This window comes from Triturus cristatus, chromosome 4_1 (assembly GCF_964204655.1).
Source record: "Triturus cristatus chromosome 4_1, aTriCri1.1, whole genome shotgun sequence".
NCBI classification, from domain to species: Eukaryota; Metazoa; Chordata; class Amphibia; order Caudata; family Salamandridae; genus Triturus; species Triturus cristatus.
Window position 1 is genome coordinate 805333750 of NC_140585.1, and position 24482 is coordinate 805358231.

The 24482-nt window shown below is 41.4% G+C and overlaps 1 protein-coding gene across 4 annotated transcripts in view; it reads left to right on the forward strand.

Moving 5' to 3' along the window:
- TBC1D30 (TBC1 domain family member 30) overlaps positions 1–24482 on the forward strand; it is a 259726-nt gene that overhangs the window by 154894 nt on the left and 80350 nt on the right. For 2 of the 4 annotated variants that reach the window (XM_085653421.1, XM_085653420.1), the window contains exons 1-4: positions 2579–2921; positions 6195–6256; positions 14361–14426; positions 23017–23142. In XM_085653421.1, the coding sequence (XP_085509547.1) occupies positions 2765–2921; positions 6195–6256; positions 14361–14426; positions 23017–23142 (411 nt within the window). In that variant the 5' untranslated portion in view covers positions 2579–2764. Of the gene's footprint in view, positions 1–2578; positions 2922–6194; positions 6257–14360; positions 14427–23016; positions 23143–24482 lie in introns of those variants that run through there. The other 2 variants (XM_085653419.1, XM_085653418.1) reach the window with 1 other exon arrangement.

The following is a 24482-nucleotide window of genomic DNA, read 5'->3' on the forward strand; positions in this document are numbered from 1 at the left end:
AAAATGACCAGGTGGAATGTTTAAATGAGGTTGGTAATAAGTAATCTGCCTCCGTTCAGTGCAAACGAAATGGACACATTTTTCATGTATTGGACACAGTTTTGCAAGGTTTGTTGGCCACTTAGTAATATATTAGAACCTTTAATATTTACTTTTTTGGTTGTTGCTGTTTCGCGGCTAAAATAGGGAATTTATTTAAGCACACTTCAGGGTTAACGAAGTCACTAAAAGCTACATGTTAGGAAGCAAAAGCAGCAAACTAATGCAGGTAACGCCATCAGATTGGGCAATATCTTTATTAGCAGATAGGCAACTGCTACTTGGTGTTGTGATTAACATTGCATGTTGCCAATGGTTGAACTGGAGTTATAGAAGTACTCATTGCCAGAGTACTTGTGGGCTACTGAGAAATACAAATACTCTCCTTTTAAAATTAAGGCATTGCAGGTTCTCTGTACCTGACCATTCAAAGCACTGTATGCTGCCACATAAGTGCTGCCATTCTGGTGTGCATAAGGAGCATCGAGTATGCAATTAATTATCGTGACTGGCTCCAAACTGGATCCTGCTCTCGCGTGGGTGAGGGTTTGTTTTCAGTGGGAGGACGTCCAATACCAGCGCTTCTATATGCGGATGACGCAGTGTTGATGTCCCGCACACAGGTTGGCCTTCAGAGAGTGTTAGAGAGCTTCTCTCTTTTTATGAAAAATCTTGGCTTGAGAGTAAACTCCTCTAAGACATTCATTATGCGTTGTGGCCCTAGCATTAAGAAACCCAAAGACATGTTTGTTGCAGGGCAGAAGATTGGGGCAACTAAAGAGTTCCCATACTTGGGAATTCTTTTTGCACACAACGATACCTGGGGACAAGCAGTCTTAGCAAAAAAGCTGGTACTCCTACGCACAACAGCAGCCCTAACTACCTTTGCTAGAAAGCTGGGAAAGAGACCACCCGAGGAGCTTATCAAGATCTACAAGGCAAAGTGTGTCTCATCTGTTTTATATGGGGCAGGAGTCTGGGGGTTTACCGATTCGCTCGCAATCCAGCGCATAGAAAATTATTTTTTAAGATATATTTTAGCAGTTCCGAATAGCACTTCATCATATATATGCCATGCGGAGATGGGGCTCTCTTTCATTTCGGATTTAATAAAGCTAGAGCCTCCTCTTCTTTGGCATAGGCTATGGACTAAAGAAGAGGCCAAGTTAAACAGGGATATTCTATTAGATGTGTTAAAATTGGAAGGGGTATTGAAAATCCCATGGATAAAATATGTCCGGAACACTCTAAAAGATCTTGGCCACTTAGAGTATTTTACAAACCTTCTATCTATTCGACAAATAACAAGGAAAAATCTGAGAAAAGAGGGTCTTTTGCTGTTGGATTCTAACAGAGTGTCGCCTGAAATTTTAAAACCTACCGTACTTCACAACCAGATGGTTTTAACTACTTTTAACATTCAACCCTATTTAATCTATGTACCCGGAGTTTATGATAGATTTTTATTAACTAGATTCAGGCTGGGAATATTTTATAGACTAGTTACCTTGCCTACAAAGAACGATTGGTCTCAACATCTCCCTCCTTGCCCTTGTGATAATACCTCTAATCAATCTATGATCCATGTAATGTTATTTTGTAAATTTTATATCCACTTGAGGAAATTGTATTTGGTACCAGTTTTAAAAAATGTTGGGCTCCGCCAATGTCGACCTGATTTACTTGCATTACAACAGCTTGATAATGCGTGCACTACTTTTAGAATAGTAATTTATTTGAAGCAAGTCTGGAGACACAGGAACTGTTTGTTTACTTAACCTCTTCTTTGGATACAGCACACGTGAGTTTAATCACACTTTTAATCCTATAATGTATTTATACTGAAATTATATTTATATTCTTTTAGGCTATGAAATGAGTTGTTTTTTATATTGGTATGATATTTTTAATGTTACAAATTATGTATTGTGTGTTTCTATATGCTTTTATGATTGTCTTATGTAGCAATCGAATAAAGCTTATTGATTTGAATTGAGTGGGTGGGACGCCTCGGATCCTGTGCCCACGCGTGAGGCTGTCTGGACATTGCTGAAGATACAAAAGTTTGTCCCTTGGAGTGAGGGAAGTGCACAGTGGAATGTGTGGTCAGTGTTCCGCCTGGAATTCAGTGGTCCAGTCTGAGATGTAGGTGTGAGCAGTGTTGCACCTTGATGAATTTCCTAATTCTGTCATACATGCATGAAAGTATTAACCTTACTATATACAGTGTCTCTCAAATGACGAATGGGTGCTGAGCAATGTTACCCACAAAATCATGCCATGTGACGGAAGCACTACTCCAAATATTCTGCGTATCTGTCGTGAGTGAGGTTGGCATAGAATAGGCAGCTCTGCGGTCTTGCTAATTGTGCGCTCGTTGAATGCTGCATGACGTGTTAGGAGGCGAAAATGGGCGCCCCCTGCCAGCTGTCTGTGCCGGTGGAGGAGGCGTGTAGCGTGGAGACAAGATGCTTTATGTCGGTGATGTTGTAATTGTGGGCGGCGCCCTGCTTCCTCTCCGTGTAACTGTCTCTGCACTGCAGATGTGAGGGGCAGCGGGCGCAGCTGCAGCCTCCTTCCCGGGGGCAGGGCCAGCAGATCGAGGGAGGGGGGCCTGCACGCTGCTGGTGACGCCTCACCTTTACCAAGGTACCCGGTGACGCCGCGAGGAATGGCCGCCAGCTGGTGAGCGGGCCATCTCAGGCCCCAACCCACTGCCACCACGATGAGGCAAGAGCGGCTGGGGGCGCCTCTGAGGCGCAGCGGGGGGAGATGTCTGAAGAGGCAGAGCACGGGCGTGGGCAGCATCCTGAGCACCGTGCTGAAGAAGAGGAACTGCATCTCCCGCACGGCGCCGCGGCTGCTCTGCACCCTTGAGCCAGGTGAGGGCCGCCGGGGTGCACGCAACGGCCGGAGCTTGTGACTGAGCTTTAGTGGAAGATGAGGCGAGGCGTTATTTCCGACACTTTTATTGTACAGACAACGATGGGAATTCTGGGTAATGATGCAGCTTCGCGGTAATGTGCGGGTCGCGGTAATGCGCAGGTCGCGGTAAGGATTTGTGTGTGTGTGGGGGGAGGAGGTAAAATGGCGCCGTGCGTCTGAAAACGGACCGAGGTAGCGCAGACCCTTGCAAGGCCAGAGCCCTCAGACTGGAGCGTGCGCTGAGGCAGGTCTGCCCAACTGCCAGACCTCTGGTGGGGCAGACCTGTCCGACCCTGAAACCCGCGCTGAAGTAGAGATAGGCAGATAGCCCCAACCTTCAGATCTGTGCTGAGTTCGGTCTCTTAACTTTCACGTCTGTGACCAGGTTTAAGTAGAGCTGCACCAGGTGCAGAGGTAAAGCGCTCAGAGCGCCCACTGTGTAGCACTATATCTGCCCATCATACGGGCCATTGTAGAAAGGCCTCTCCAGGCTTCAGACAGTCACCAGTGCGCAGGTAGACGTCTACAACGTCACTCTTTCCAGGGACATATTGCTCCATATATTTCAGATATGCGCTGTAGTGGAATTCCCCAGCAAGCTGCCTCGTGCTGAGGTTAAGCTCTCCAACTTTTAGACCTGAGTGGAAGGAGATTGCCCACGCTTAAAACGTGGTGGGAGGTAGACATTAGACAAGTCTCTTTCAATAGGATAGATTAAGGATGTCCATCACACATGGTGTGCGTGTATGTGCGTGCATGTAGGTTTGTGTGTGTTAAACAAAATGGTGACGTACGCGGCAGTGGTCCGCGGCGTGTATTTGTCGAGCCTTTGGTGAGCGCAGACTGGCTTCCGGGTGGAGGCGTGGATCAGCATTCTGTAAGCAGCTTTTGTGGGCTAACTTCTGAGAGAAGAAACATTAGAGGCTCACCTCTGAGAGAAGAAACCACTATTAGAGGCCACACGAAAACATGTGGGAAGCCTATAATGTAAATTAAATGCATTGTATCTGAAATGTGCTCCTTTTGCGCCCGGGGCTCGTTCAGCACCAGCCTCGTGGACAGCTCCCTGCTTACTGCAGATGCGATGCAGAATATCCTCACACACGCGGCGAAATGGAATTAAACACGTGATCTCAGAAAACAATGGCCCCTCTGAGATTCCAATTACTTTTTAATTGATGTTTTCATGCAGGTTTTTTATTTGTTAATCGTTTACTAGTGTCTGAAATCTTGAGCTATTGTTCTCTCGTTGCATTGAATACTCGTGTTGCATTCTGTCTCATACCATACTCTTCCACATTCTCTTTGGGTTTTTTCCACTATATTATTGAACACTGAGTAGTCGACTTAATGCCTCCGATTCATTTATTATGTTACTTTTCATCTCAAAATATGTTAATGATAATTATTTAAAACTACAATGTGGGAGGTGGGCATTTTAGAAGTTTGAACTTACACTTTGTTATATGAATATAGCTTGAGCAAGCTGTGTAAGGTATATCTTATTAATGTAATAGATAAGACGTGAATACAAGCCAATGCTTTGTTTGATTATAAGCAGAGCCGGCTTTAGTGCTGGTGGCACCCCGTGCAACAATGTTTGTTGGAGCCCCCCCCCCCAATGACCACCACTGATTCCTCACAACCACCCTTTAACAGTGCCCCTCAAATCTCCCTAACCACTCTCTCTCAGATGCATTTAATTAGTTCTATAGCGCCACTCATACCAGTGTAGGGTGTCAGAGCACTTTGCATCGCACACATACACATTACACCGAGACAATCAATCATACGTTTGTGAAATGTGACATAAGCCAAAGGACTGCAAGGTGTTGGTGTGACTAGTCATCCATACTGGTAAGCAGCATAGTTTAAGAGTACTTGGTCTAGAGAAGCACAAACTTAGAATTTCAAACGGAACACCATAGTTAGGGGTTCTCTTTATTGCGAATTTATTTCTACCCAAATTGACCCTTTTTGCAACATTAATCTATGCTCTATATACTTTGCAGTGTGCATGCAGTTCTTTGAAAGTTAACAGCTCACTGTTCTGTATTTGGATTGTAACTTATAAATGAAAGAAAAAAGAGAATGTCTTTCAGAAGCAATAACCCACTGACCTATTTACATTATATGCACTTTATGGCCTGCATGGTATACGTTCTTTGCAGCAGGTATGTTAACCCTCTGCGCTACTTTATAGTGGGGTCAAAACCTCAACTAGCCAAAACTCTGCTCTCTCTCCATGAAGAATATTAATCACAGGTGCTATCTTGGCTTTTTTTTCTATTGTTGCTTGGAAATTGCTGAAGGCAAGGAACGTGGCAGCAGGTGCTTCAAACCCACTATAGGCATGGCTCTGACCCTCCCTGAAGTCGGCACCCTGTGTGGCAGCCTCAGGTGCACCGCCATAGAGCCGGCCGTGATTATAAGTGTATGGGTCGCACGTGGTATATGTTTGACTTAAGCCACTGTGTGTGTGTGTGTGTGTGTGTGTGTGTGGTCTACATTATACATATAGGCAGTGCAAGCAAATTGGAGGTGCAGTTTTAATTCCTCACTTTATTTTTAACCGATATCGATGTAAGCATCATTCTCTTCGGTTGCGTGTGTCTGAAAATGAATATGAGTTCTAAATACATGTAAAGTAGTTTCCAAATGTGTGCATAAGAAAAAAATCCTATGCAATAAGTTCAGTGTAAATGACTGCAACCGTTCTTAAAATATGTTTTTCACTCTTTTCATGTAAAAGTATACATTAGGGCTAATGGATATGCAGAGTAAATGGAAAATCGTCACAGAAAAATAGTTTGCATGTGCAAATACAGGTGAGGTGTTCTTGTGTGAATTTACAGTCACGTGTATTTTTGCAAGAACTATAATTTTCTTTGACAACACAAATATTTTGAACTTCACAGCAAGCCATTGAGTTCAGGGTTATAATAGGCCATGCCTGCTAATCCACTCTTTATTTCTATCTTTATTCTTGGGATATTTTTCAAATAGGAGTGTTTTGGGGGTCTTTACCAAACGTGGAAGATCTGGCTCTGCTTTCAGCACCGCCGACTTCCGGATTCTGAGATCACTTCCGGATAATGACTGCTTCCACAGAAACTCTTACCGATTACACACTTGGAGATTACTTTGTCTAAATATATGCCTTTATGTACAGTCTTATTAAAATTAAATGCATACTTTTTCAATTTAATGATGTGATTTTTCTCTTTTAGGAGTTGATACAAAACTGAAATTCACTCTCGAACCATCTGTAGGCCAACATGGATTTCAGCAGGTAACCATTATTTTCAACTTCTGGGAGTATATCTTAGTGATGTAATTATTATTCCGGATCAGTTCTTTTTCAGAAGATGCTGTGAGGCGTACCCGCGGATCGAGGCTAGAGCACACTACCTGCATTAGGCGGCAATTCGCCCAGTCTTGGTGGCTGTCGGGCTACAAGCAGGAAAGCACCTAAAGGCAACCAATGTTGCTGTAATGAAAGCTAAGGTTTTAAGGTTCCCTGGCAGTTTCAAGCACAGCAGTGAGAAGGGGAAGGAGGGGTCATGCAGGACAATTAAGGACAGATTCATAAGGTTTGGGGTTATCACATGAAGGCATCCCCAATTCTAAGGCCATTAAAAAAAAAAATGAATTCAGCATGAAGATCACTGGTGTGATCTTTGAAATTGTGAACGTCTCACGCAGCATTGACTTACAACTAGCTAATTTTGTTTGAATATACTTGAAAATAGTTAACTGTTTGTCTTCATAGATCACTCTGTTTTCTATAATGTAAGGTTTGTTTCTTAGATCTCCAACAGACACTGTGTTGCCCTTTATTGTGTAAGCAATGTTTTGTACTCATGCAATTTTAATTCTCTTGGGAGAGTTGTATACGTTAATCTTAATGTATATGCACATGGTTTATAGCTGTCCCTTTATCGAATTTTAACAATTGGAGTATGGGTGAGATTGGGAGAATATATTTAAATCTCCGTTTAGAAGCGTGTTGGGACTAAAGCCCCTCAGTTAAGTTGGGATGTCAGTCTGTGGATCCACCAAGTGCAATGTACTGACACCCCGGCCTTTTAATATTTTAAATGACTCTGCAAGCTTTATGTATGTCTCTGCCTTACTGTGTAGAGAAGCTTCCTTGTTTTATGTGCTGATCAGCAACAGTCCCCTTCTCTAAAGATTGCATGCACTCTTTCCATCATCCTTCTATTCACAAATCGGTCACAGACCACATAGACCTAAATGTAATTTGTTCGACATCTCTTAGTTGCCTGTTTTTTGAGAACATGAATGTTTCACTACTTTCCTAGAGGCGAGAAGGACTTCGTAGTTACTAACTTCAGTTACTGGATGGCAGTGGTGCACAGTCGGTGTACATTTCTGCCCTGTCTTCCAGATCTGACAATTCAAACACTGTATTTTCTCCAGGTACTTTGATGAAGCCTATGGTTTGGGGATATCCAATAGTCCAGGTGTGCAGAAATGTGCTGACTGGAGGCCCTTTTAGAGAAAACCCTCTCCTCCCCTTGATATAGAGATGAATTGCCTGTTTGACCCTCTGCAGGGATAAGTGGCAGCTATTTCCAATGTTATCCTACCAGACACGGCAATACATCTGGAAATACACTAGCCAATGAGGTACATTAAAATCCACGCCTTTGTTGATTTTTTTAGGGTGTCATATTTATGACCCTATTAGAAACAGATGAATTCTACCAGATTTCAGCAGAGCAGTGCTAATCTGTCCAAGCCACTTAGTGAATCGTAACACACAGCCATCCTGCAGGATTCGAGTGGCCAAAGCATTTACAGTTTTATTAAGATGCTTAAAACTTCTGAAACTTTTTGAGGGAAAATTTATACCTTAGCAAACACACTACATTCCTGTATTCGCTTAAGTAGACAATACCATTTTTTTGACTTGATGCTCTTTTTTCCTAAAAAATAAACGTTTACCCTCCCTAAATCATTCACTGATGTCAGTGATACGTAAATGTAAATCAAAGGCCATAACACAGGGTTTAGTGATTGTAATGTGTGTTGTAATGGTTGACACCATTGCTTATGACCAAGGAGTTTTTTTGACTTTTGACACAATTTGGTATCCCTCTAGCAGGCATCCTATACTCGGCATCATCTCTCACCTGGGGCCTGAAGAAATATGATCACCTCAAGTGACTCCATTTGACAGCCTGCACTATCTTCAAAACCAGCTGCTTCATTTACAAAGTCATCGCACCCACCACTCTTGCCCTTCTGGCTGACAAGCTCCTGGTCTCTGGTGGTTTTTGCACACCTGCAGCAAGGACACATAAGATGGATGATTAAGTGTAAAAAAGAAAAAAACACAAGGATACAGGTCTTTTCCATAAGTGTACCCAGGATCCGGAACAACCTCCCTGTTTGACGAGGACAGCTCCAACCCTGCTCCAGCTTAGCTAAGACATGAAGACACACCTCTTTAAAGAACACTGCAGCACAAAGCAGCAACAGTACACCTCTGCTCCCAAAAACCAGCTACGTTTCAATCACACGTTGATTGTATCTCTGCTTTTGAGCCATTACAGCACTCATCTACCTTTTGGGTAGGGTCCCACTATACAAATGACAAATACATACACGCATGTACAAACATTGCATATGGCCAAGAAGATGTTTTTGGACTGGGTACCCTGAACTTTGGCTGGACTGAATTCTGCAAGCTTGGTCTGTCTTTGGAACTGCTAAGTTTCTCGACTTTATTGGTGAAGTTCAAACTTTGCTTGACATTAAATATCATTGGAAAAGGCTAGCAATAGATGAACATGCTGATGATGGAATAAAGGCGGCATATTTGAATTTTCTTGTAAAGCCCACATCAGCTATCCAGGTGCAGAAAGACCAGAAATAGTGCATATGGTGCAAACATTGTATACCTCTTTCATGGTAAAAGGGTTCTGATGTCAGACACTCAAGACAGATCTAGGCAACTCTGCAGGAATAGAGATTTATAACCAGCTAGATTTGAACATTACGTAATCTTGTTCTGCTCATGACAACTCACAGAAACTACCGTAATTAATACCAGGTTGAATGTTTTGCAACATCAACATCCAAGAAGACAGGGCGAATGATTTTAGTATCTTGCCCGATCTATGAGGCACATTATCAATTAGAAAGGAGTAGTCATGTTAAAGCCCAAAATGAAACTTTTATCGTTGGAGAATTATCAATATCTTTTAGTATGGGAAAAAAGAAATGTAAATTTTTAGAAGAACCTTTTTAATTCTTTCTGCTTCACTTTTGATATATTTCTCTTTAAGAAGAAAAGTCATTTATCTGACTCTTTGTTGCCATTCATGAAATGACTTCTATGTTTTCAGAGAAGCTCCAACTCCAAGAGATACATTTTTGGGGGAAAAAGTGTTATTTTATAGAATTTGAAAACAATATTTTCTCTTTATATTCATAATTTACAAAGAAGTAATTTATACAATACCTTCTTAATTGTTTTCTGGTCCTGTGCTCCATCCTTATAAAGTTCTTCTATATTGATCCACCATTATCATGCTGGAAACCTTGATATATTGCAAATAATATGCATAAGGCTTCTAGCTATAGTAAATAATCTTCAGGTATACCAAATTTGTTAAGGTTGGGAAGAATAAACTGGATTTATTGTACTATTTGCTCTTTTCTAATCTGTGTGTATAAACCAAAGAAAGTAATGCAGTTTAATAATTGAGGCACCTTTATAAAATACCTTTTACATTGATTGAAAGCTTTTAGAAATGGTAGAGGTCATTTCACGAAATGTAACAATTAGCCAGATAATCTAATTTCTTCCATAGAAAGTAAAGCTGTAAAAAACAGAAAACAGTCCCTTCTAGTCTGAAATGAATGCATGCCATACTTCTTTTATTGTGCAGACAGGAAAGGCATCACATATTTAGCCATCATCTTTTGTTATACAGTTCCTCTGAATTTAGTAGATCTGTGTATTAAATCATCAACAAAACTTCACAATACAGACACTGAGTCTACTCACATCATCAGTAAACGTTGGTTCGGCTAGCTTACAGTACCGCATCTAAACCCCTAAACTTCCAGAGTTATGGATGTTGTCAGTAACCTCGCACTTGACCACTCTGATTCCCAAGGATCCCGTGGAAATAGATCAAACCTTTTAGTTTGTCACTTTTGCATGCCCAAGAAAAGATACGAGGATACATTTTCAAGTGTTTATTGAAAAATCTTATCCTTGTAAATACAACATGAGTTGCGATTGTTAGGCAGATGAAACATATTGTTTGAACCATCATCAGAATTGTGAAAAAACAGACAATTCAACCATGTTAATTGTTCCAAATGTTACTCCTATCTATCACTAATATCTCTATATTAGTGAGAGCATATTGGGAGTACCATTCTGCCAGCACTTTTGGAATGATCTAACCCCATACCTTGGTATACTGTTTCAGGAAGACTGCCTCAGTGCATTAACAGATGCACCCTGTCTGAGTGTGCAGGCCTTGTCACTTCTCTTGCACAGCTATCTTCCTTGTCATGATAAAGGTTGGGGCATGCAGAGCTGTGTCTCAGTCCCAGCTCACAGACGCTTCCATGATAACGCTGGTGTGAAGTGCCTCTCACCAACTTCAGCATGGATGCTGTTTAAATAATAAAACAGCAACCTTGTCGTACTGTGCCAAAGGCGCAGAACAACATCTTTAGTTAGTCTGGAAAGAAAGAGTTGTCGCCTATGAGCACAAAAATAAAACAAGAGCATCACCTTCTAATATATGTGACCCTGGAACAAATTGTGCACTCTACAGGCAATGTCTAATTAGTAATAAGTGTGTATGTGGCACTTTCTCGTATTAGGGGAAAACATATTCATACCACCATCAGAAAAAGATGCGAAGTTAAAAAGGAAAGCTAAAATGGAGACTAAATGTAATCCTACAACACTTTGAATACACCTTGCGGTCTGAATTTGGTGGCAACATGGGATTAAACAAAGTGGTGTACAGTCATTAATATCTTCTACTTGATCCACTTGTTAATTTGCTTCATTATTTCTGTTAAGTTCAAGACAGTTATCCATATACTTGTTATATATATGTCATTTAATAATTTAAAAATAAACTACTTTGTAGTTTTATTCATTAGCTCTGCGTGCAAAGTGCAGGAGCTCTTCTGGTAGCCAGTGAATGGAGAAGAACAACGTGGTTGGATAGGAACCCAGATGCAGATGAGTGGAATATCACATATTGCCTCAAAAACCAAGAATGTTGTTGACACTAGTTCTATATCCCAAGACAAAAGGAATAACTCTTTGGAGTGCACGTTGCAGAGTGAGGCCATAGACCCCAAAATCCAATGCACCTGGGTGGGGTTATTCATGTACGTTGTACGCAGCACCTTCTTAGAATGGCAGCTGAAGTTTAGGAGATGAGTGAGATGGCAGCAGAAGGATCAGCAATATCTGCACTACCCCACCCTCTTTAGTTGGGCATGTGATTATGCTGCACTCGTTTACTATGTTCTTTTTTTAACAGAGTTATACTGACAATAGTGGTGCTGTAGCTTATTTTTGCATGTAGTCTGTGCCTAACTTGAGCCACTGGTTGCAGGTGGAGCACACCTGCACTCTTTTTTTTGTTTGGGGGACTAGGACTTATTTTAAAATCTCAGACTTTAACTCAGAATAAGAAATAGCAAATGAACAAAGGAGGAAATAACGAGGAAGAAAAGGATGGAAATACACTGACAAGGGGAGAAAGGAAAGCAGGGATGAAAATTAACCTATTAGAGTGCAATATGGGGGTCAGGGAGAGTATACTGATGGATGAAGAGGTATGAGGTGAAATAAAGACTGGACTGGCTATGTCATGAGTGCAAGATGAGGACTGAAAAAAAGTCATACAGGCTCATGTCAAGGATCAGCAGGGTCATGGGAAAAGACATCAAGTTTTCTTGAATTAAAAGATACTCTGTCCAGTTGGCATTCTCCAGGAGATCCGCTTGGGTGAGGAGCACTCCACTTGCTCGGCAGGAAGAGTAGGAGGGCAAGTATTTCTTTCTGCCTATTCTTTGTATGTCTGGGTGGTCCTGACATCGGTTACAGATTTGGCGAGTGGGGATCTGGCAACAAATGACTTGACTTTAAAGCAGACTCAGAGGAGGGATGTGGAGATATCTGGCAGATTGATGTTCCATCATATCTGCTTGGTAAATAAATGCTATTCTAATGTGGATATCACAAAGTATTCTTCTGGTTCTGATGTGCTGCTGTAATGTTGGTGAGTTTTTAATTGTGTTATTGGCCAGTTTATGGAAAGATCACGTTACATTCTTAGCGTGCTGTCACACACCCAGATTTCTGAGGGAGGATTTGAGAAATTACCACCTGCCACATGTTTAGGATGCACAAAACCCTATACTAAGAGACTACTCCTGCTCTCTGGTGCATTATATGTGCACTGTATTAGGCATGATTCTGGTTGAATCTTAGTCTTTGGTGAATCTTTTGTTATGCATTACGTATTACTCTGTGAAGAAACCCAGATGGCTACTTTCCACGCTACCATATCTGCCATTCCTGTGTGTCCTTGGGTATGTGATCTCAAATCATTTTCAGTAAACTATGGGGTCAGGAGGAGACTCAGGCATTGAAGGAGAGTTGTCCGCAATATAGTTCCAAGGTGGATTTCCATGGGGACAGTGTATGTAGGACCCTAAACAGAATGTTGCAATGCCTTGAGATGCAATCCAAGGCCTGATAAAACAGTTTTATGATGACCTATTGCCGGGATTATGATGATGGAGGCAAAAACAAAATATATGGAAGCATTAAGTATGGTTGGGCAAAGTAACTACAAGGAATATATTGCTGGCAACATAGAAAAAGTGATAAATTGGGCCAAGCTAGCTTGGTTAATTCGTCACTTATCCCGTAGCAATGATCACTTGCCCATACCACAGATAGATCATATGCTGGAGGGAAGCTAGAACCTACGTCTGTGCAGTACTACAAAATTCTGTGTACCCACCTTCCCTTCCACATGAGGATCTAATTCATGACAGTTATCCCCAGACTTGAGGAATAGCGTGAGTCTCTGTGTCCCATTTTAGGGATTAGTGTTATTATTGTATGTATGAGCCACAAAACCCATTTTGATGCCTAAGCTTTGCAGGAAGATGGTGCCTACAAAGTTTTGGCTGGCCCCTCTTACTATGCAGTCAGTCCTGTCACACATCAGTAGGAGAGTTGTATTGATCCTGGAAATGTGCACAGTTTTAGAGGTTCTTCAAGATTGTCCTACTCCCTTTGAGGAGTTTATGCTATATGGACAGTTAGTGCAGACAGCTGGAGACTTTGTGGCAGGCCTGTTCATGTTGAACCTGAAGAAGAAATGACCACCCTGCATCCTGATGATTATAGGCTGTGGGAAGAAGGCCAATTTGCTGTTGTACAAGTCAATGGCTATAGAAACAAACAGCAGTCGAACCTTTAAAGAAACAAATGGTCAATGACATTTAGGATGTGGGGCGGGGGGGGGCTTGTTTTGGATGGGAAGTGAAATCTTTTTATTGGGTTGAGCCAAACAGGTGCCAAGAAATGCCAACTTCCAGTATAATTTCTATAATTAACCACATAAGAGTTACCTGACCGAGAAACCTTAGCATATACTTAAAAAGTTGGTCTGGAATATATGTCTCACATGTAATAAAAGTAAAAACAAATTTCATGCATATGGTATGGGAGTGTGATCAAGTCTAGAATTTTTTGGGTAAAGCAATTGTCAGAAATGACTGATTGAGACATGTGTATTCATCTATGATATGTTTATTGCAGCTAATGTAGATCTCACTGTTGGCAAAGTGTTGCATATCTATGGTGCAAATAACAAAATGTAATTTATGGAATTCTTGACTCAATCTCAGCTAGAGGTAATCTGTATGGGCTACATTGTATTTCATCATATTTTGCTTACTTTGCTGTCATGAACATGGATGAGTAAATACTATTTTACCAAGCTATTTAACTGTTTTTAGTTTAGTTACATATGGCAGTTTGGCTGATATTAACGAGGTAATGCATCAAAAGAACTGCTTTTCTATGGATACAAACTAGTTTGTATGTTTTTTTAAAACTTATAAATGGCATTTTAAATAGGCGAAGGTTTTTTATTTCTATTGCCACAATCCGTCTGAATAGTATATGGTGTTCTCTGCATAATCTGTTTATTGAAATGTTGGACTTAAAAACCATGTAACCACTAATACAAAAACCTATTGCAGATCATTTCAACCCACCGTGGATGTCGAAGCACAAGCTACATATTATGTTTTGAATATAAATTATTGATTTTATTTTTATGTTTTAATTTTTATAGTGGTATGATGCCCTTAAAGCAGTGGCAAGGTTGCCCACAGGAATTCCAAAGGAATGGAGGAGAAAAGTAAGTATACATTCCTTGAGTCATTAAGTTGTGGTGCTGGTAAGGTTCTTTTTGCATATCCCAATAAAATGCAATAGTTCACATACATTTCAGTAGTGCAATTTATCTCCTGTGGTATAAGATAGTTTGATGTATATTTGTATGCCCTACCAACCCAAAGTGACTCTACATAGGCAAAAAAAACAGATTGAAGGTAGGTCACTCATACTACATAACATACTTACATCCCAAAGTTACTAGTGAATCTCTGTCACTAAGAATCTCTAGTCTTTCCAAATGTACACCACAATACCAATAAATGCCCCGTCTAACATTAAAATAACCTTCTAAAAATGGCACCTGCACAACACATACTTAAGATGCTATATGAATTAAGATTAAAGTAATTCAAGATAGCTCTGATTAACCTTCAGCATTCCTCAGCACATAATACTGACATCCAGAACCTCATCACTGAAACTCACTATCACATCCTTGTATATACAGAGATCTGCTTCTTAGACAATCTTATAACTGCACTCTATGCATTCCAGTTATTTTGGTCAATACACATCCATTATTGATTTTAGGAAGAGGTGGAGTTTTCTGAATGTGATCAGTTTCAAGATGAACATCCAGTGCTACGTTACAGGGTTGATAATCTATAGTGGTGAATAATTGTTCCCTGTTATAACCTTGAAATCTCCAAACTAGCGGGGCACACCAAGGACCACTCCATCCCCACCAACCTTTCAAACCTAGCCTAGTACTAGTTTGCAAGCATATTTACTACTTCCAGCATTATTTAGATTTTGGAAGATTAGATACTCCATTGGAAAGTGGCAGATGTCAAGGCCTCTGTAATACAAGTATCATAAACTAGAGCTCACTTGTAATATGGTGATCAGGACATCCTCCACATTTGTGATGGGAGTATCCCATCCTCCAAAAGTTTAAATAAGTCTGTTAGTCTGGTGGGATGGTACCTAGACTGGAGACCATATTTTCTGCCAGGATGACAGGAACAATATTGTTCAGATCCACTGTTTGGGTCTCTCTGGTTGGCCTGAAGTAAAGGTTTTGGAGGAAAGAAGAGGGAAGGCGATACGGAAGTGGTCTGGCCAATCAACAGGGATTAGTGTCTCGATTTTATGGTTCCCCTGAACGGCAGTTGTGAGGTTTAGAATGGCATGTTTAGAGTGACTGTGAGTATTATAAACTTGTGTGTAGCTAATATTTAATATGAAAGCAAAACTGCAAAGAGCCAGGTTTTTTTAGAACTCTCCCAATATATGTTAAAGTCTTCAAAAAAGTTATTGTTTCTTAAGAAGATAGTTATCACTCAGGGATTCAAAATGTTGTTCCACAGATATTCTGACTTCCAATAGATGACATGTACTATAGTGGGAATTTCCTAATTTGTTATTTTCGCTGAAAGATATTGAAATGATGTAAATTGGTCGTTTTTATCTTCGAGAAAAGTCTTTGTGTGTAATTTCTACCCTACTCTCTCTGGTTTTCTGTTGCCTGTCAGGGTGGCTGAAAGAGTACTATAGTGGCAGGAGGAAGTCTAGAGTTGGTTGCAGTGATTCACCAAACTGTGTTTCAGTGAGGAATAGGGGGTTGAGCTTGCTGGAGATAGTCATGTCAACAATCTCACAGCTTTGCTTTGTGACCAACCTGCAGTTATGCAGGAGAACGTGCAGGGAATACATTTTGGTCCCTGATCCCCATATCCCCTCTACCTCGATAACCCTTCTTCACACAGATGGAAATGAGCTTCTGAAACTGGCTAGAAAAAAATCATCTACATTTCCTACAGACCCATTCTCCCCTGCATGCCTTAAACACGTTGTCCACCCGAAACACACCATCTTGACCTTCCTTGTGAAATAAACATCTTCTGATGGAAGAATCCTGGCCAACTAAATGCCTTTCTCCAGTTGCCTGTTCATCAGCAAAATCTTGGCAAGGTAGGGATGAAAGAACTTCAAGACTACTTTGAACTAAACCACCTCCTCCACAACAAGCAGGTAGGATTTTGCAAGGCAAGGGGCACATAAACCACACTGGCTAAGATGAGTGAAGTACTTCTCCTGTCGTAGGATCAGGAAACAAAACTGCCAGTATGCTCCTTGCCCTTCTACTGCCTGCCACCAATGACCCTGCAGATCCAGCACTATTGCTTCAGAGCTGTATCATTGGGTAGGTATTTCCTGGCCCATGTTGCAGTGGGTGCTAAACTCAACGAAAATCAGGATGTGACCATTTGATTCATCCACTTTCCCAGTGCCTGGTGATATTCCTAAAGGTTCATCCCTCTTTTGCCTTTTTTTTTTAGCATTTCTGTTATCTCCTTGGCTCAGCTCACAGTACCAACTGATCTTAGAAATGTACGCTAATGACTCAGAAGTCACTTCTGTTTTATGGGCCAGAGAGCATGTACTCCACTAGATGAAGAAGAGCTTCCTGTTTGTAACTGGTGCCAAGCCTGAGGCCCCAGTAACTGAAGTCACTGAACCCAATGAAATACCTTTCAACTGGCCCTTCAACCTTCATACCCACCCTCCACACAGCAAAAAATAAGGAACCTTGGGATTCCTTTTGATGCTGACCTATCTTTCATTCCACAGGGCAACACATTGGCAAAAGGTTTAAGTATACAATTTTATATCCTTCGAAAAATCCTCAACACTAACCACGCAGGTGAACTGTCAAGCGGCCCTATCCTGGCACATTTCAATTACCGTAACATAGTCTTCAACAGACTCCCAAAAAACTTCTTTGACCGTCTCCAAAGACTTCAGGACCAGGCAGGTGGACATTGCCTTAGCTTTTGTAAAGAGGATCATATCAAACCTGCCCCCAAACCTCTGCTCCCGCTTCCTGTCAATGGCAGCATCAGAGTCAAGGTTCTGTGCACCATCCATGAAGCTTGCTGTGGCAAAGGCTCCGTGCACCTACAGAAACTGGCACAGTCACGTTTCCCCATCCAGAGACATTCACTCATTGGCTTTCCACCGGATCAACCAAAGATCATTCAAGAGAATGAAACGTGCAGTTATGTATTTCTGGGTGTTCTAGGATTTGGAGCTTATTCAGCAGTTGGTGGGCGGACCCCTATCCTGCCAGGTAAACGGAGGGATGCCCTCCTCTCCTCTGGCAGACAGTATTCCCTCCCAACATATCTAAAGAGCCATGCTTGTGGAGATTTTTCTGCTGTGAAAGGGGCTGTCATGGCTCCCTTCACAGCAATAAAGCTTTCTCATGTTGAAAGCACATGCTATGTAAAGGTTTTTAAATTTACGAAACAAACTCTCAAAGCAGGACTTTGTTTTATTTCTTGATTTTAAAAAGAAATGGCACAAACATGTGTTTTTTTCCTGCATTTGGGGGCCAGTAGTAATTTTCCCTGCCATGTTTGCTGTAGTTCTTATGCAGATACAGGCAGAGAAAATATGGGACTGTCACCCTGCCCGCAGTAGGGCGGGATGATCATCACTGTGACCTTGCGGCCCTTTGGTGGGAATAAGCTACCAAGTCAAAAGGTTTACACCAGTGTAGCTAGTGAATTCTCTGCTGGTGTAAGCCCAGGGCTTCCTTTACCCTAAATAGAGTGTAGCAACCACAACTGTGGCCCTTAAACTCTTGACATTGGTCCAAACCCAAATACATGCAGTTCATGTTTGAAAGCCAAACTTTTCAGATTTGCCTTAAATTGAACTCTGCACAGAACAAAGGCTAAAACTTGCCCCTAGCTCCAAAGGTATACTCCTTCAGAACTCCGACAAGTTCTCTAAAATAACCAAAGTGGACATACATTGCTTTAGAGAACTCTTTAATAAGTAACACCTAAATAAATCATGAATCCTAGAGGTAGAGAATGCCAAACGTAGACATGTGTGGTGAGTCTGAGCTAGATAGTTAATGAGTGGTCTACTCTTTGTTTAGCTTGGGTGACTTCATATGCTGCTTTGTGACTGATAAGACTTTAAATTATACCCTCAGCCATGGCTAGTGAGAAATGCAGCAGGTGATGGTAGATGATATAAGCATTTTCCTAGACGAGTCACTTTGTTATACCTGAAGATGATGCATTAATTTCTACATGGTTTACAGGAGGGAGGGAATGGCAGTATTCTGACAGAAGTGTGGCCTGGGCCAACATAGTTCTATTCTTCTCACTTATAAGATGACTAGTCTTCAAAAACGTCCCTGTAACAAAAACGGCCCCCAGGGGCCCAAAACCGGCCCCCACCCGTGCGGCGCACCGGGGAATTGCCCGGTGCCCGCTACGGCTAGTCCGTCCCTGCTAGTCTTTCTCGATAGTTTAAAGTAATATCGTAAAGCTAGATTGAGTTTCTGTGTCTGAAGCTGCATGGAGCATGCTGGGCTACGTAAGACCCGTGTGCCCTTTAATTGTCCGCGGCACTGGCTGGCAGTCCGAATCTATGGACACAGGTCTCCTATTTTGGTAAAAGTGTTATTTAGTGATACCATTAGCAGGTCAGCTGTTAAACTGCGTGGCTGAGGCAACTGTGACTCATTCATTCATGTTTGTGACTCCACAGTTAGTTGGCTGAGGAGGTTATTGCTCAGAATATTCTTTCCACTGCCCACGTGTTCGCGTGGTTCAGGGCTATTTTTATTTCAATTATCTTGGCACGTTCAAGACAACTTCCTGGCGCAACCATAGCAACAATATATTTGCATGATAATGATATAAAGGAAAATAGGAAGACTTTTTTAATGTTACAAAGTTGCTCAATTATTTGTCATTTCTCAGACTGGGAGACCTTTTCTGTGCTCGTGATCAGCCATTTCATTTACCACGAAGAACACACAACAAACCAAAAGACAGCAGCACCTTCTTGGGCGCGTTATAACTCTGGCCACACAATACTATTTCAAAAATATAGACCTCTGTGGATGATGTTATCTCATTCTAGTAGGTTTATGAGTTCTTTGTTCTCCGTTTTTACTGTGACTTTGTTACAGTTGCCGATCAATGCACTTAAAGATATGCTACACAATGCATTCATGGATCATCTATGCTAAGTCTATCTGGTGTCCTTTTTCCCTAAAGGCCTTTGGAAAAGAAGGCCACCGAATAGGATTTGACCTCACCAGTGTAGAAATCTAACACAGAGAACAACAATAATCAAAATACTCAAAAGAGACAATTAGGATCCCCCGGCCCGCAAAATGATTGGTCTATGGCGCCAAAGTCACTACCCAAAAAGCCACAGCTCCTGTGTCCAATTAATGGCTTCATCAGGCTTCTGGGGTGTGGGCGCAGTGGACACATTTCAACAAGAAAATTCCTCTTCCAAGTCCCAGCTAGACTCTACATTCAGTGGCATTACTGGTGCGGGGCTTTAGTTGGCACTCCGAGTAAGCTCCAGTGGAGTGCCAAACCTTTGAACCTTTACCTCATGAACAGCTGTATATAGTTAGAATTATCAGTTAGCGGGGGAACCCACAGGACCTTGTATATTCACTGGAATCACCTGTTTCTACTAGATGGGGGGGGGGGGGGCATATAATGAGCACGCGACACAGGGTTGCAAACAGTTGTATGAATACCTGTTTTGAATGAAATTCGGCTGTCTAAATGGGCATACTCTAACGTGGTGACTGTACGAGTTAGTGCATGAGCTACAGACACAGCAGCGTCTACACCCAAAGCTATCATTATTGCTCTGTTTCGAAGCTGTGCTGTCTGCAACTCATGCACCTACTTGGCGGGATTCAGAGAGTTTCTGGTTCAGCGTATGCCCCGTAGAAGGAGTGATTAAGTTAGTACACAGCATCCTTCTGCACTTCACAATATGTTCATGATACAGCCACGGTATTCAAAGGTAGGGACCAGTTGCATCTTTAACCCACAATATGTCTGTAAGTGGTAGAGAGATGGTACAATGATTGTGATATCGGAGTGACCCGTGTCATCAGGCCTAGGATGTCAGAGGAGAATCCTGTATGTACCTCTTTGTCTGCAATCAAGGTGATATGTCCTTTCACTAAGTCAGATATGCTACAGTGAATCGAGGTGATGAAGATTCACAATACTTACAGCCATGCAGTTTCTTTTGCAGGCCCTTTACCCCTTTTTTAATTTCCAAAGTCGAGGTCCTTAGTTTAGCTCTAACCAGCTGGACTGAGAGCTCCTTCTAGCTCCTGGGTGGGTTGCTTCCTCAAGACAACTCCAAGAAGTCTTCATTCTCCTGGGCCTTGGCTCTTGCTTCTTGCTCTCCTCGATTAGCGTCAGCTCAAATCCAGGCAGGGCAGCGAGGCTTCCTCTTCTTCCAGACGAGTTGGAGAAGCTGGGCAGCGAGGCTTCCTGTCTAAGGTCACATCAAAGGAGTAACGGCTCCCTCCGAAGTCAAAGGTCTATTCCAAGCCATGAGGGAAGTGGCATTTTCTACTTCCCTCTTTAGTAGTGCAGGCGACCATCTCCAGGCGACGAGAGGAGTATCGCGCAATGGCTTGAGGAGGCTAGTATTCATTAAAACTGGAGGCATTTTTGCAAAGCAAAGTTCAGGCTCACAAATTATACCAAGCCATTCAAAGTGGAGAGCATCTCTGCAGGTTTAAACGCAGGAAGTAAAGTTCGGAAACCACATCTTCAAAGTAATGTGTATTCCCTGACATACAGTGTAACCTCCATCAGCGAATCTTTGCATTTTTCTACACTGATCTAACCAAAGCAGAAAGTGGTGATACCAAAGACGATCACAGTATATAGGTTGAGTCACACATAAATCGGGCACCCTGAGTGGAAGAAAGGTATTTTAACTCGGATCTGAAAGAAAATTCTGCACTGCTAACCCAGCAGGTGCCTTTCATACTGTCAGTGCATGAAGCATCACATTCCAAACAAAGCCACATGGGTGGGAGAAGTGAAGGGCCCCTTTCATGAGAATGTGGGACTGAACAGATTTTACTTTAGTCGTGTTGGCAGACTCCTTTTCCAAGTGTAAAGCTAAAACTATCTCTCCAGACACTCTGCTGCCATCAAACTCCCCCTAGGTTACTGGGTGAATAGTAGCCACCCTGTAGTATGAATGGGGCAGGATGGGTTGCTTTGAGTGCACCTCAAGTCTAGAAATTCATTGTGCTCTGCTTCTGAATAATGCAAATGTATGGAGCACCTCCATGTGACTCACAGGTGTCCAGTTCAGCTGTTCTCTTCCAAATGGGGTTAATTGCTATCTGTAGGTTTTGTGGATCCCATGCATGCTAGCCCAAACATTTTTGTGAAAAGTGGGGGTTCTCCCAGGAATGGGGATTTGGGGTTACTCTCCTTAGTTCCATCGCCGGAGGGACTTTCTTATGTTTTAAAAAAAATTACAGGCCACAAGGAGCCTTACGGTGGGTGAAAGATTCCCCTTCTCCTAATTGGATGACGCAGAAAGTTTACTCTTTATTTCCTGTTTCTCTTGCAGTCGTGTGTGACTGTTGTATAGGTGGAATATGTTTCCTCGTCATCTGAGTCTGAAAACATCAGATATGGATATTGGTTTTCAATACCTTTTAGAACTCCACAAGCGAAATCAAGCCTAAAAGGAATGCTCTCTGATCTTGGTTGGGCACAGGGGGCTCCCCTCTCACTTTAAGTGCTCCTTCTTGCAGGCCAGTGTACTGCGCAAAAAAAAAACCACATTTCAGCCCTGTCAACTGGATGTATGGACTGATCTACAGACAAGCTGGACCCCCATATATGTTGCCTTTCGGTCTTAGTTTTGGCATGCAATACTTTTATATGTTTTTCTGAGGTTTAAGATCCGTATTGTGTCTTAGTCAAATGCAACAAAGATGTCTACTTCAGGACGGCTGAGAAACAAAGCATAATCTATATTTTCAAATTCTGCATTCTATACTTAATATACTGTTTGGTAGCAGAACTGAATTAGTACCTGTTATGTAATCTGTTAAACAATAGCTGATATTTTTGTTTCGAATCTTGATTTATAAGTTAAATTTCTACATTCTTAAAAGTTAATACTAATTCGGCTCTGCTTTTAAATTTGATTGACTTATTTATTACACTGTTCAATCCCTAAAATCAGCGTTGTAATGTTACGCTCTCTGGCTGCATGATGCCTCACAAACGTTTAGAGTTGCCCTGTGAATTAATATGTGAATGCCATATCTGACTCATAAGACAAAGCATTTATTATAAAAACACATAAGACAAAGCATTTATTATAAACAAATGTTGATAGCATTCTGAAGTCTTAATTTGGAAACTCGCTGCTATCAAAGTCAATTTGTTGTCTTTCCCATCAATACATTTTTAGATATTTGGGTGTCAGAAAATGCTGATTTATTATATTGCCTGATTTCAGTGGCATCTGCTTGCTTAAAGTTTGTGGCGATGAGCGTACCTTCCATATTCATTTACATTTTTGTGAAAGTCTGACAGCGATGCTCTTAAGCTAATTTCTGGATAGATAAGTTGTGCACGCTAGAACTCATTTATTTTTGCTTAATTCGAATGAAAGCACTATATATTTTCACTTGCAACTATACCTCAATAATCTGAAGAGGCTGTCTTAATTTGGAGTGCATCAAAAATATTAAACATTTCATCCCATTTTTTCCTTAGGTATGGCTGACCTTAGCAGATCAATACTTGCACAGTATTTCTATTGATTGGGATAAAACAATGCGATTCACTTTTAACGACAGAAGTAATCCAGATGATGACTCCATGGGCATTCAGATTGTAAAGGTGAGTTCTGTATATTAAACAAAGAACATAGAGGTGCATTTGTGGAATAGAGTGAATTGTTAACCAAGTATTGACCAAGTCAGTAATTTTGGTTTTAAAAAAAATAAAAAGTTTTTGGTATTGTACTATCATTGGGATAGCGTGGGCTTCCACGCTTTTAAAATTTGAAAGCAGACACTGTAAACTGGTTGGCCGCAGAATATTACTGGCATGTCATAATCTTCTAGAGGAGTATTCTGAGTCATGGGGGACTCTGCAACTGGGCATTTTTTTCTACAAGAAGAATTGCTAGATGCTGAGATTTCATATCTAGCTACCATAACCAAACTCAGAATTGTATGCCTTTGTGTTTCTCTAAAGCTTTTGCTAGAAACTGTACCATGAGCCTGCTTTTGGATAGGTTCAGCTTTCCACATCAAGTGGGAGTGAGCACTAACAAAGCCTGCCATCGATGAGCTCGACTGACTGGTGCATTCACTCATGCAGTACCGTGACCTTACTCTTCCTCTAGACCGAACGAATACCATATGAACATCTTTTATGAAACCTAGGGACTTTCCACAGTATTTTTACTTAATGAAGAGATCCTAAATTTGATGTCTGAAACCAGAACATATTCCCAAGTACTTGTTTGGAAAATCTTCACTTATCTTTTTATTCAGCTAATTCTTAGCTTCATTGTTTCCCATAAAAGTGCCCTTAGAGACCATTACAGAATGTACCCTTTTCACACATCTTTTGTTTACTGTGCTAGTGATCATGGTTTTATTAGTTGGGCTTTAGGACAATTTTGGGCTACTAAGGATACATCTATTTTATGGAAGATTAAAAGATATCTCTCAAATTTGATGGAGTCCAAGTTTGATCCAATACTCAATCTATATCACAGCAGGTTATAGAGAAGCAGGCTTTTGTTCCCATGAGCCTTACACAATTTCACACAATAACAAAGTCTGCCTCTGAAGTCTATTTACATGCTTCAAAAGTGCAGTGGTTATTTTACATTTCCCTTTGAACAAAACATGCTCTCTTTCTTAAAGACAAAAAAGCCTCCAACCCACAAAGTAGGTCCATTCGTACCCTAGTGGCTCTTGTTCAGACAATTTGAAATTCTGTGTGTGACTTCATAGCGCACTGCAGCACATAAACGACTTCAGCTGTATTCAGGTTTAAAAAAACTGGTGTGTTGTGTAGATTCTTTTGAAAGCGCAATACTGCTCAGTTCTCCGTACCACTCAAAAGTGTTTCTGTTTGATGCTTTCAGGATAGTGGCTTGACAAATTAAGTGTTTCTACAAGCCCTGTTCCTTTTGTAGAGTGGTATCATTTCCACCATGTGCA